The 14,085-nt window shown below is 51.1% G+C and overlaps 1 protein-coding gene across 1 annotated transcript in view; it reads right to left on the reverse strand.

Annotated features, from left to right (window-relative positions):
• Nucleotides 1-14,085, reverse strand: part of LOC119957994 (basic phospholipase A2-like) — a 35,812-nt gene that overhangs the window by 6,672 nt on the left and 15,055 nt on the right. Inside the window, exon 3 of the mRNA XM_038786245.1 lies at nt 13,641-13,809. Coding sequence (XP_038642173.1) covers nt 13,641-13,809 — 169 coding nt within the window. The remainder of the gene's footprint in view (nt 1-13,640; nt 13,810-14,085) is intronic.

Consider the following 14,085-nt stretch of genomic DNA (forward strand, 5'->3'; position numbering starts at 1 on the left):
TTTTCACAGTAACTTCATTGCAGTGTTAATGTAAGCCTACTGTGACAATAAAGATTATCATCAAACCGATATTTTGGGAAAGAATACGGAGATTAGCCCTTAACAAACATGGAGCGCTGCCCCCAACAAACATGGAGCGCTGCCCCCAACAAACATGGAGCGCTGCCCCCAACAAACATGGAGCCCTGGCCCCAACAAACATGGAGCGCTGCCCCCAACAAACATGGAGCACTGCCCCCAACAAACATGGAGCGCTGCCCCCAACAAACATGGAGCGCTGCCCCCAACAAACATCGAGCCCTGCCCCCAACAAACATGGAGCCCTGCCCCCAACAAACATGGAGCACTGCCCCCAACAAACATGGAGCGCTGCCCCCAACAAACATGGAGCGCTGCCCCCAACAAACATGGAGCCCAGCCCCCAACAAACATGGAGCGCTGCCCCCAACAAACATGGAGCCCTGGCCCCAACAAACATGGAGCGCTGCCCCCAACAAACATGGAGCACTGCCCCCAACAAACATGGAGCGCTGCCCCCAACAAACATGGAGCGCTGCCCCCAACAAACATCGAGCCCTGCCCCCAACAAACATGGAGCCCTGCCCCCAACAAACATGGAGCACTGCCCCCAACAAACATGGAGCGCTGCCCCCAACAAACATGGAGCGCTGCCCCCAACAAACATGGAGCCCAGCCCCCAACAAACATGGAGCACTGCCCCCAACAAACATGGAGCGCTGCCCCCAACAAACATGGAGCGTTGCCCCCAACAAACGTGGAGCGCTGCCCCCAACAAACATGGAGCGCTGCCCCCAACAAACATGGAGCACTGCCCCCAACAAACATGGAGCGCTGCCCCCAACAAACATGGAGCACTGGCCCCAACAAACATGGAGCACTGCCCCCAACAAACATGGAGCCCTGCCCCCAACAAACATGGAGCACTGCCCCCAACAAACATGGAGCGCTGCCCCCAACAAACATGGAGCGCTGCCCCCAACAAACATGGAGCCCTGGCCCCAACAAACATGGAGCGCTGCCCCCAACAAACATGGAGCACTGCCCCCAACAAACATGGAGCGCTGCCCCCAACAAACATGGAGCGCTGCCCCCAACAAACATGGAGCCCTGCCCCCAACAAACATGGAGCACTGCCCCCAACAAACATGGAGCGCTGCCCCCAACAAACATGGAGCGCTGCCCCCAACAAACATGGAGCCCAGCCCCCAACAAACATGGAGCACTGCCCCCAACAAACATGGAGCGCTGCCCCCAACAAACATGGAGCGCTGCCCCCAACAAACATGGAGCGCTGCCCCCAACAAACATGGAGCGCTGCCCCCAACAAACATGGAGCCCTGGCCCCAACAAACATGGAGCGCTGCCCCCAACAAACATGGAGCACTGCCCCCAACAAACATGGAGCGCTGCCCCCAACAAACATGGAGCGCTGCCCCCAACAAACATGGAGCCCTGCCCCCAACAAACATGGAGCGCTGCCCCCAACAAACATGGAGCGCTGCCCCCAACAAACATGGAGCACTGCCCCCAACAAACATGGAGCACTGCCCCCAACAAACATGGAGCGCTGCCCCCAACAAACATGGAGCGCTGCCCCCAACAAACATGGAGCCCAGCCCCCAACAAACATGGAGCACTGCCCCCAACAAACATGGAGCGCTGCCCCCAACAAACATGGAGCGCTGCCCCCAACAAACATGGAGCGCTGCCCCCAACAAACATGGAGCGCTGCCCCCAACAAACATGGAGCGCTGCCCCCAACAAACGTGGAGCGCTGCCCCCAACAAACATGGAGCACTGGCCCCAACAAACATGGAGCACTGCCCCCAACAAACATGGAGCACTGCCCCCAACAAACATGGAACGCTGCCCCTAACAAACATGGAGCCCAGCCCACAACAAACATGGAGCCCTGCCCCCAACAAACATGGAGCCCAGCCTACAACAAACGTGGAGCCCTAGCCCTTAACAAACATGGAGCGCTGCCCCCAACAAACATGGAGCCCTGCCCACAACAAACATGGAGCGCTGCCCCCAACAAACATGGAGCCCAGTCCCCAACAAACATGGAGCCCTGCCCACAACAAACATGGAGCTCTGCCTACAACAAACGTGGAGCCCTGGCCCTTAACAAACATGGAGCACTGGCCCCAACAAACATGGAGCACTGCCCACAACAAACATGGAGCCCTGCCCACAACAAACATGGAGCACTGCCCACAACAAACATGGAGCGCTGCCCACAACAAACATGGAGCCCTGCCCACAACAAACATGGAGCCCTGCCCACAAGAAACATGGTGCCCAGTCCACAACAAACATGGAGCACTGCCCACAACAAACATGGAGCGCTGCCCACAACAAACATGGAGCCCTGCCCCCAACAAACATGGAGCACTGGCCCCAACAAACATGGAGCACATCCCTCATCAAAAATGGAGAAAGGCCCGCATCAAAGATGGAAAACTGCCCACACGAAACGTAGCAATAACATGCCCATGACAAATATAGAGGCTGCCAATAACCAGCATGGCCGCCTGTTGATTTTGCTCTTTTACACTTATAAACCAAAATTGAATGCCTGTTCAACTTGCTGCTTTTGTATTCTGAAGTGTGAGATTTCCACAATTTCTATGTAATAGCAGGTGTCCAGTTAAATAGGGTCATTCATTCGGGTGACCAGCTTTTCAAAAGTCATAAGTTGGACACATTGAAAATTCTTGGGGAGCTCCGAGATGATGCTCATGTTGAGTGACCAATGGCAGGAGTCTGGGGAGGGGGTAGCTAACGGTAGGAGGTCACAAGACCAAAAGATCATCGTCGTGTTAATCAGACTGGGTAAACACGGACTGCAACTGGATGCAGTAGTACTCGAAAGTAGACTCCAAACTTTGACGTTGGCTCAACACGGTTCATTGAACTTGTAAAGTTATGTACACAGTTCGCTGTGGGTTAGACACTCTCCTAATCTAAGCTATAATACTTTAACAATCTAGACCAGTCTAGCTCTGAGCCACGTGCAGAAGGTGCTAACTGTTATATACACCCTGACTGTCACAACAACTATCACCACTGGAAAGAGGCAGAGTCTTGATGCCTTGTGTGTTTTATAGTGGCAAGCCACCTTTTAGTGTTCTGCCTGGTGATTGGTTGTGTTCTATCCTGTGTGTTGATTGGCTGCGCTGTGTGTCATTCACTGCCTGTCTGTATCTCATTATGTGCATGAGTGCATATCATGACAACCATGTGACATAAGAGCAGAATTAGGACACTCGGCCCATCGAGTCTGCTACGCCATTTGATCATGGCTGATATTTTCACATCCCCTTTCTTCTGCCTTCTCCCCATAACCCCGGATCCCCTTATTAATCAAGACCCTATCTATCTCTGTCTTAAAGACACACAGTGATTTGGCCTCAACAACCTTCTGCGGCAAAGAGTTCCACAGATTCACCACCCTCTGGCTGAAGAAATTCCTCCTCATCCCTGTTTTAAAGGATCGTCCCTTCAGTCTGAGATGGTGTCCTCTGGTTCTAGTTTTTCCTACAAGTGGAAACATCCTCTCCATGTCCACTCTATCCAGGCCACGTAGTATCCTGTAAGTTTCAATCAGATCCACCCTCATCCTTCTACTCCAAATGGGGTCTGATCAGAGCCTTATACAGCCTGAGAAGAACATCCCTGGTCTTGTCTTCTAGCCCTCTTGACATGAATGCTAACGTTGCATTTGCCTTCTTAACTGCCGACTGAACCTGCACATTAACCTTAAGAGAATCGTGAACAAGGACTCCCACGTCCCTTTGTGCTTCTGATTTCCTCAGCATTTCCCCATTTAGAAAATAGTCTGTGCCTAAAGTCCTCCTTCCAAAGTGCATAACCTCACACTTTTCCACATAGTATTTCATTTGCTGCTACCCTGCCCACTCTCCTAGCTTGTCCAAATCCTTCTGCAGCCTCTTTGCTTCCTCAATACTACCTGTCCCTCTACAGAACTTTGTGTCTGCAAACTTAGCAACAGTGCCTTCAGACCCTTCTTCCAGATCATTAATGTACATTGTGAAACGTTGTGGTCCCAGCACAGGCCCCTGAGGCACACCACTAGTCACCGGCTGCCATCCTGAAAAAGCCCCTTTTATCTCCACTCTCTGCCTTCTGCCAGTCAGCCAATCCTCTGTCCATGCCAGGATCTTACCCTGAACACCATGGGCTTTTAACTTATTCAACAGTCTCCTATGCGGCACTCTGTCAAAGGCTTTCTGGAAACCTAAATAAATCACGTCCACTGGTTCTCCTTTGTCTAACATCCTTCTTACCTCCTCAAAGAGCTCTGACAGATCTGTCAGCATGACCTCCCTTTGACAAAGCCGTGCGGACTCAGTCCTATTTTACCATGCACTTCCAAGTACTTCGCAATCTCACCTTTAATTACAGACTCTAAAATCTTACCAATGATCGAAGTCAGGCTAACCAGCCTATAATTTCCCATCTTCTGCCTCCCTTCTTAAAGTGGTGTAACATTAGCCATTTTCCAGTCCTCTGGGACCATTCCTGCCTCCAGTGAATCATTTGTTTGTTTAATTCCCTTTTCTTCCACGTACTGAATGATCTGTTGAGCTGCTCGCAGAAAAATACTTTTCACTGTACCTCGGTACACGTGACAATAAACAAATCCAAATCCAAATGTAATGATATCTCCCACAATATGTCCAATCCGAGTTGCTTAATCCTTAAAGACTCCCAATTATTGAAGACAGCGGCTATGAGCGACAGATTTCTATTTCAATGGACCGAATCTTCCGAGGAATGATGATCACTGATCATCGGATTGTAACTCCTCTCACACTTACTTCCCTCGCTGCTGGACTGTGATGTGGAGCGATGCCAACTGCGTGGGTTCAATTCCTTTACCTTCTCACCCTTGTCCCTCTCCTGAGGTGTGGTCATCCTCAGGTTAAATCATCAACAGTCAACTCTTTCCCTCAATGGGGGAATCAGCCTATGGTCATCTGGGATTATGGGATTATAAATTACCTTGAACAGGGCCTCCTGGGAAACGCTGAGCACAACTGCTCCTGGAGTCGGAACCTCAAAGAGCAGGAACATGGGCGGGGGGGGGGGGGGGGGGGGGGGGGGGGGGGTAGTGATCAATTACCCCCAGTAACCCTTAAAAATTACCCCCCAGTTAATACAATAAAACTCCTATAAATTACCCCCAGTAACCCATATAAATTACCCCCAGTAACCGCTGTAAATTACCCCCAGTAACTCCTATAAATTACCTCCAGTAACCCCTATAAATTACCCCCAGAGCCACCTATAAATTACCCCCGGTAACTCCTATAAATTACCCCCAGCAACTCCTATACAATACCCCAGTAACTCCAATAAATTAACCCCAGTAACCCCTAAAAATTACCCTCAGTAACTCCTCTACAATACTCCCAGTAACTCCTCTAAATTACCCCACGGATTGCCTATAATTACCCCAGTAACTCGTATAAATTACTCCCAGTAACTCCTATAAATTACCCCAGTAACTCCTATGAATTACCCCTAGTAAATCCTAGAAATTACCCCCAGAAACTCCTACAAATTATCCCCTGTAACCCCTATAAAATACCCCCAGTAACTCCTTTAAATTACCCCAATAATCCCTATAGATTACCCCAGTAACTCCTATAAATTACTCCCAGTAACTCCTATAAATTACCCCCAGTAACTCCTATAAATTACCCCAGTAACTCCTATATATTACCCCCAGTAACTCCTATAAATTACCCCCAGTAACTCCTATAAATTACCCCCAGTAACTCCTATAAATTACCCCCAGTAACTCCTATAAATTACCCCCAGTAACTCCTATAAATTACCCCAGTAACTCCTATAAATTACCCCAGTAACTCCTATAAATTACCCCCAGTAACTCCTATAAATTACCCCCAGTAACTCCTATAAATTACCCCCAGTAACTCCTATAAATTACCCCCAGTAACTCCTATAAATTACCCCCAGTAACTCCTATAAATGACCCCCAGTAACTCCTATAAATTACCCCCAGTAACTCCTATAAATTACCCCCAGTAACTCCTATAAATTACCCCCCAGTAACTCCTATAAATTACCCCCAGTAACTCCTATAAATTACCCCAGTAACTCCTATAAATTACTCCCAGTAACTCCTATAAATTACCCCAGTAACTCCTATAAATTACCCCCAGTAACCCCTATAAATTACCCCCAGTAACTCCTATAAATTACCCCCAGTAACTCCTATAAATTACCCCAATAACTCCTATAAATTACCCCCAGTAACTCCTATACATTACCCCCAGTATCTCCTATCAATTACCCCCAGTATCCCCTATAAATAACCCCCAGTAATTCCCATAAATTAACCCCAGTAACCCCTAAAAATTACCCTCAGTAACTCCTCTACAATACTCCCAGTAACTCTTCTAAATTACCCCACGGATTTCCTATAATTACCCCAGTAACTCCTATAAATTACTCCCAGTAACTCCTATAAATTACCCCAGTAACTCCTATGAATTACCCCTAGTAAATCCTAGAAATTACCCCCAGAAACTCCTACAAATTATCCCCTGTAACCCCTATAAATTACCCCCAGTAACTCCTTTAAATTACCCCAATAATCCCTATAGATTACCCCAGTAACTCCTATAAATTACCCCCAGTAACTCCTATAAATTATCCCAGTAACTCCTATAAATTACCCCCAGTAACTCCTATAATTATCCCAGTAACTCCTATAAATTACCCCCAGTAACTCCTATAAATGACCCCAGTAACTCCTATAAATTACTCCCAGTAACTCCTATAAATTTCCCCCAGTAACCCCTATGAATTACCCCCAGTAACTCCTATAAATTACCCCCAGTAACTCCTATAAATTACCCCAGTAACTCCTATAAATTACCCCAGTAACTCCTATAAATTACCCCCAGTAACTCCTATAAATTAACCCCAGTAACTCCTATAAATTACCCCCAGTAACTCCTATAAATTAACCCAGTAACTCCTTAAAATTACCCCCAGTAACTCCTATAAATTACCCCAGTAACTCCTATAAATTACCCCAGTAACCCCTATAAATTACCCCCAGTAACCCCTATAAATTACCCCCAGTAAGTCCTATAAATTACCCCCAGTAACCCCTATAAATTACCCCCAGTAACCCTTATAAATTACCCCCAGTAACTCCTATAAATTACCCCCAGTAACTCCTATAAATTACCCCAATAACTCCTATAAATGACCCCCAGTAACTCCTATAAATTACCCCCAGTAACTCCTATAAATTACCCCAATAACTCCTGTAAATTACCCCCAGTAAAACGTATAAATTACCCCCAGTACCTTCTGTACATTACAGCTCTGCTTAACTGAACTGGAACAAAGGATATCAGTGACAAACAACACAAGGTGCATTTATTCCAAACCCCATTTCAGGTATTTCGATCAACTGGGTCATTATATCCTAGCTATTGTGGGATCTCTCTGTGCACAAATTGTGTTCCACATGGAGGCAGTTCTGTCTTTCTGAGGAATGTCTTCTCTCTGCTTTGTACCAGAGTAAAACCTTGCTGATTCTCAGCCAGCGCAAACATCCCCATCTTGGCTTCACGGAGAGAGTTTTTTACACAAGTATCGTCTCATTTTGGGAGTTCCGGTGGCAGGAATGAGTGAGTGAGCCGCACATTCGGGGGCTCTCACTCTGGCAGGATTTGAGGACCTGGTTCCCCGGTTTTGCGGGACTGTGGAGCGGTGAAAGGCCGGCCACGGAGGTGCGGAGGAGCGGGCAGAGCAGCATGGAACTGCGGGAGAGCAGGAAGCAACGAAAACGGGAGAGGAAGGGACAAAGGCAAGGTGCAGGGGAAGCTGACCCGGGAGCAAAGATGGCGGACCTACGGACCTCGGACCCAGCGATCCAGCAGGCGCTGGAAAACATGCTGCAGGTGATTAAAAACAGTTTTGAGTTGTTGAAGCGGGACAACTTGGACCCACTTCAGAAGACAGTGGATCAGCTGAATCAGAGGCTGGATGCCCAGGACGAGAAAGTTAAGGAGCTGGGAGAGGCGGTGGAGGAGCAGGCGGACACGCAGACGGTTGCTGCGCTAGAAGTCGATGGGTTGAAGGAGCGGCAGAGAAGACTGCTGGACAGAGTGGAGGAGCTGGAGAATAGAGCCCGCAGGAACAATCTGAGGATGGTCGGCCTCCCGGAGGGGGCTGAGGGAGCTGATGCCACAGCGTTTGTGGCTGACCTGTTGATGCAGCTGATGGGGGCTGAAGCCTTTCTGCGACCGCCGGAGCTGGAGGGGGCAATCAGAGTACAGGCGGGACAGGTGTGTCCAGGGGGACCCCCCCGTCCGATGGTGATCAGGTTCCACAGGTTTGTGGAGAAGGAGCGGGTGCTGCAGTGGGCAAAGAGCGCCAAGAGCAGCACGTGGAATAACGGTGTTCTTCGCATTTACCAGGACCTAAGCCAGGAGGTGGCTAGCGGTGAGCAGCCTTTAAACAAGTTAAGGAGGTGTTGATCAAGAGGCCTGTGAAGTCTGGTCTGCTCTTCCTGGCCCGTCTTTGGGTTACGCATCACGGCCAACACCACTACTTCTCCGAGCCCGAAGAAGCGATGGACTTTGCGAGGGATCAGGGGCTGGTCTCAAAAAAAGGACCCACGGACGCGAGTTAGGGTCCAAGAATTACCGTTTGAAGGGATGCCTAGTGTGCCTGGACAGCTGGTCGACTGTTTACTGTTTTAAAGGTGCCATGTGGTGTATTTTTTGTGGGCAGTTTTTGTCGGGGGGGGGGGGGGGGGGGTCTCGTATGGTCCTTTTCCTGTTTTTGTTGCTTTTATTGGTCTTTTTTTTGTTCTTTCTGCTGTGGTGGGTACCTTTTGTTGGGCTCTCTGAGTGCGTTGGAGCCTATATTGTAACAAAGGGGTGGCTGGTCAGCAATGGGGATTAAAGATGTTGGTTGGGGGCATTCCTTTCATGTATGTCAATGGTTTTCATGTTTGTTTTGGTCGGGTGATGTACGGGTACTGGGTTATTGCGGGGTTATGTTAATAATGCTCAGTAAGGGTTAACACTTTTCTGTGTACACGGCTGGAACTGTATTGTACCTGGAGCAGCCTCGCGGGGCGGGTTGATGTTTACATCTTGTTTGATCTTTCCCATTTTAGTGAGATTGCTCCAGTGGGTTGGAGGGGGGGATGGGGTTCTGGGGAGTGGGGGGATGAGGTCGGGGAAACAATGGGAGTGAGACAAGTGGGCGCCGGAGGGATGAGTCACCGGGCTAGCTGATTGGCTAGTCAAGGGAGTCGGGGGGGGGGGGGGGGGGGGGGGGGAGAAAACAGCCAGTGGATGGCAGGGGTGGGGTTACCGGGGGATGTTGCTGGGGGGGGGGGGGGGAGTGGGGGCTGACGTGGGGGGGATCTGAAGTAGGGAATAGAAAGGAGGTCGGGGGTGGAGGCAGCCAAGAGGTGAGCCAAGAATGGCGCGACGCACGGGCCGGGGGCGGGCCCAAGAAAGGTTATGGCTGACCGGCGTGGGGGAGGGGGTGTGGGGGGGTGGGGGGGGGGGATTGTGCCCCCCAACCAGGCTGATCACCTGCAATGTCAGGGGACTAAATGGGCCAGTTAAAAGGGCGCGCGTGTTCGCACATTTGCGGGCTCTGAAGGCGGACGTAATTATGTTGCAGGAGACACCATCTGACTAGTGTCTGACCAGACCAGGCTAAGGAAGGGCTGGATCAGTCAGGTCTTCCACTCGGACTTGGATTCTAAGTCCAGGGGGGTTGCAATTATGATCAATAAGCGGGTTCAATTTGAGGCGGAAGGGGCAATCGCAGACGGCGGGGGCAGATTCATTATGGTAAGGGGCAAGCTGGAGGGGAGGAGAGTGGTGCTGGTGAATATATATGCTCCGAACTGAGACGACGTTGACTTTATCAAAAGAGTGCTGGGGACGATCCCGGACCTAGACTCAGGTTAGTTGATAATGGAGGGGGGGGGGGGACTTTAATACGGTCCTTGACCCGGGGCGGGAATGGTCATGTCCCAGAACGGGTAGACTCCCATCAATGACAAGGGAGCTGAAAGGGTTCATGGAGCAAATGGGGGCAGTGGACCCCTGGAGAGCCAGACAGCCGACGGGAAGGGGCTACTCGTTTTACTCGCATGTCCATAAAGTATATTCTAGGATTGATTTCTTTATCTTGAGCAGGGACTGTGTAGGGAAGGTAAAGAATACGGAATATTCGGCAATTACTATCTCGGACCATGCCCCGCACTGGGTAGGCCTGCAGGTCGGAGGGGCGAATCACCAACGCCCACAATGGAGGCTAGACGTAGGATTGTTGTCGGAGGAGGGGATCTGTGAGAGGCTTCGGAAGTGTATGCAAAATTACTTGCAGGTGAACGATACGGGGGAGGTCTCAGCAGCGACCCTGTGGGAGGCGCTGAAGGCAGTAGTGAGGGGGGAGCTGATCTCAATTGGGGCTCACAGGGCCAAGGCGGACAGGGCAGAGATGGACAGATTGGTTAGGGAAATGCGTCGGATAGACGAGGAGCATGCGGGATCCCCGGGGGAGGACCTACTCAAGGAGAGGCAGAGACTACAGGCGGAACTGGGGGCGTTATCCACGAGTAGGGCCGTGGAACAGCTTACGAAGGCGAAGGGAGTGGTGTATGAGCATGGGGAGAAGGCCAGCAGATTGCTAGCGCAGCAACTCAGGAAGAGGGAGGCGGCCAGGGAAATAAGTAGAGTGATGGATGGGGAGGGGAGCAGAGTGGAGGACCCGGCAGGACTGAATAAGGTATTTCGGGACTTCTACAGTAAGCTGTACACTTCAAAACCCCCGGAAGAGCCGGTGGAGATGAAAAGGTTCCTGGGTGGACTAACCTTCCCAAAGTAGGCGGGGGACTAGTGGACGGGCTGGGGGTCCCGCGGAGGAGGTACTGGGGGGGCCTAAAGGCCATGCAGTCGGGGAAAGCCCTGGGGTCGGATGGATACCCAGTAGAGTTTTACAAGAAGTTCTCGGAGATAGTGGGACCGGTCCTGACTCGGGTTTTTAATGAGGCAAGGGACAGAGGGACCCTGCCGCCAACGATGTCGCAAGCCACCATATCACTGATATTGAAGCGGGGTAAGGACCCGGAATCCTGCGGGTCATACAGGCCAATCTCCCTGATTAATGTGGATGCCAAGCTCCTGGCAAAGGTCCTGGCGATTAGAATCGAGGACTGTGTACCGGAGGTGATTGGGGACGATCAGACAGGGTTTGTGAAAGGCAGGCAGCTGACAGCCAACTTGAGAAGATTACTCAATGTGATCATGATGCCCCCGACGGGCAAGGAGGTGGAGGTAGTGGTGGCGATGGACGCCGAGAAGGCCTTCGACCGGGTGGAGTGGAACTATTTGTGGGAGATGCTCGGACGGTTTGGCTTCAGGGAGGGACTGGTTAATTGGGTTGAACTATTGTACCAGGCCCCAAAAGCTAGCTTTAGGACGAACAGGGTAATGTCAGATTATTTCCGACTACATCGCGGGACCAGACAGGGATGCCCACTCTCTCCGTTGCTGTTTGCGCTGGCCATAGAGCCGTTGGCGATTGCGTTGAGAGTTGCGAAGGGGTGGGAGGGAATGACGGGGGGAGGGGGGGGGGGGGTGGAACATAGGGTCTCTCTCTATGCGGACGACCTGCTCCTGTACGTGTCGGATCCACAGGCCCGGATGGAAAGTATACTGGAAACACTGAGGAAGTTCGGCCGGTTTTCAGGGTACAAATTAAATATGGCCAAGAGTGAGATGTTTGTGGTGCAGGCAAGGGGCCAGGAGAATAGACTGAGAGGGCTACCATTTAGGCTGGTTGGGGAAAGTTTCCGGTACTTGGGGATCCAGGTGGCACGAGACTGGGGCAGGCTGCACAAGTTAAATTTGGCCAGGGTGATGGAACAAATGAGTGGAAAGTTTCGGAGATGGGATGCACTCCCGCTGTCACTGGGGGGGGGGGGGGGGGGGGGGGGTGCAGGCTGTAAAGATGACAATCCTCCCTAGATTCCTGTTCATCTTCCAGTGCCTCCCGATCTTTATCCCACGGTCCTTCTTCAAAAGGACTGGCAAAATCATCATGAGCTTTGTCTGGGCGGGAAAATCCCCACGGGTGAAGAAGGCGATGCTTGAGAGGAGCCGCAGCGAGGGAGGGCTGGCATTGCCGAGTCTGATGAACTACTACTGGGCGGCTAACACAGCCATGATAAGGAAGTGGATGGTGGGTACGGGGTCTATCTGGGAGCGGGTGGAGGCGGCTTTGTGCAGGGGCACCAGTTTGGCAGCCCTGGTCACGGCTCCCCTACTGCTGCCGCCGGCCAGGTACTCCACCAGCCCGGTAGTGGGGGCTGCCCTGCGGATATGGGGCCAGTGGAGGAGGCATGTGGGGGAGGTGGGTGTGTCTTTCTGGGCTCCAATATGTGAGAACCATTGGTTTGCCCCCGGGAACATGGATGGAGGGTTTCGAACATGGCAGCGGGCGGGGTTGAGGAGGGTGGGCGATATGTTCCTGGAGGGGAGCTTTGCGAGTCTGAGGGGCTTGGAGGAGAAATTTGGGCTGGCAAGGGGAAATGACTTTAGGTACTTACAGATGCGGGACTTTGTCCGCAGAGAAGTCCCATCCTTCCCATGCCTCCCGCCAATGGAGATCCAGGACAGAATAGTCTCTAGATGGGAAGTAGGGGAGGGTAGAGTCTCGGATATTTACAAGGTGCTCATGAAGGTGGAAGAGTCCCAGATGGAGGAACGGAAACTCAAATGGGAGGAGGAGCTTGGCGGGGAGATGGAGGACGGGCTGTGGGCAGAAGTCCTGAGTAGGGTAAACTCAACCGCAACATGTGCCAGGCTCGGCCTGATTCAGTTTAAGGTCGTTCACCGGGCCCACATGACGGTGGCTCGGATGAGCAAATTCTTTGGGGTTGAGGATAAGTGTGCTAAATGCGGGGGAGGACCAGCGAACCACGTACACATGTTTTGGGCATGCTCTAAGCTCAGGGGCTACTGGGAGGGATTTGCGGGGATCATGTCCCGGGTGCTAAAAACAAGGGTGGTGATGAGTCCAGGGGTGGCAATTTCCGGGGTTTCGGAAGACCCGGGAGTCCAGGGCGAGAAAGAGGCCGATGGTTTGGCCTTTGCTTCCCTAATAGCCCGGAGGTGAATACTGCTGGCATGGAGGGACTCAAAGGCCCCGAAGACCGAGCTATGGCTTTCGGACATGTCAAGTTTTCTGGGTATGGAAAAAATTAAGTTCGCCTTGAGGGGATCTGTACTGGGGTTCGCCTGAAGGTGGCAACCATTCATCAACTTCTTCGCGGGAGAGAACGTCAGCAGGGGGCGGGGAAGGAGGAAGAGGGGGGGGGGGGAGAAAAGAGTAGAGTAGGTGGGATAAATAGGCGGGTAGTGTCTATGGAAGAGGAGAGGGCATGTGCAGTATGGTTTGATTGAAGTATTGGTTTTACGTTGATGTTTGCACATTTTTGTTATCTGTACAATGCCAAAAAATACCTCAATAAAATTGTTTGTTTAAAAAAAAGTATCGTCTCATTTTACCTGTCATAGTCATCCACTGGCTGGTTTCCAGTTACTCCATATCTGCAGAAACAGCCGTAGTTACTGCTGTACTTTTGAGGGAAAGTTGGATTGATGCAGTTAATAATGGTTACCACGTTATTCATCATTCTTCCCTGATTAGCGAGTCCCGGTGCAGGGATCCAAATTACTACAATAGGAAAACAAAATAAAACATTGTGTCAGGAAGATAATTTAACAACACGTGGATCTAGAAAGCAGAAGAAGCTGCACAAGAATATTTGCGAATTCAGCGGAAATTGCATCTCAGAAACAGGCCATTCGGCCCAACAATCCCATGGGCTGGATTCTGCGTCATTGTCGCCAGTAGCGGAGTTCCCGATCCGGTGGAGAATCGAGCGCCGGACTAAAAGTGAGATCGGTGCGCGGGTTAGGGTTAGGGTTAAGGTTAGGGTTAGGGTTAGGG

Source organism: Scyliorhinus canicula, chromosome 27 (genome assembly GCF_902713615.1).
Source record: "Scyliorhinus canicula chromosome 27, sScyCan1.1, whole genome shotgun sequence".
NCBI lineage: Eukaryota > Metazoa > Chordata > Chondrichthyes > Carcharhiniformes > Scyliorhinidae > Scyliorhinus > Scyliorhinus canicula.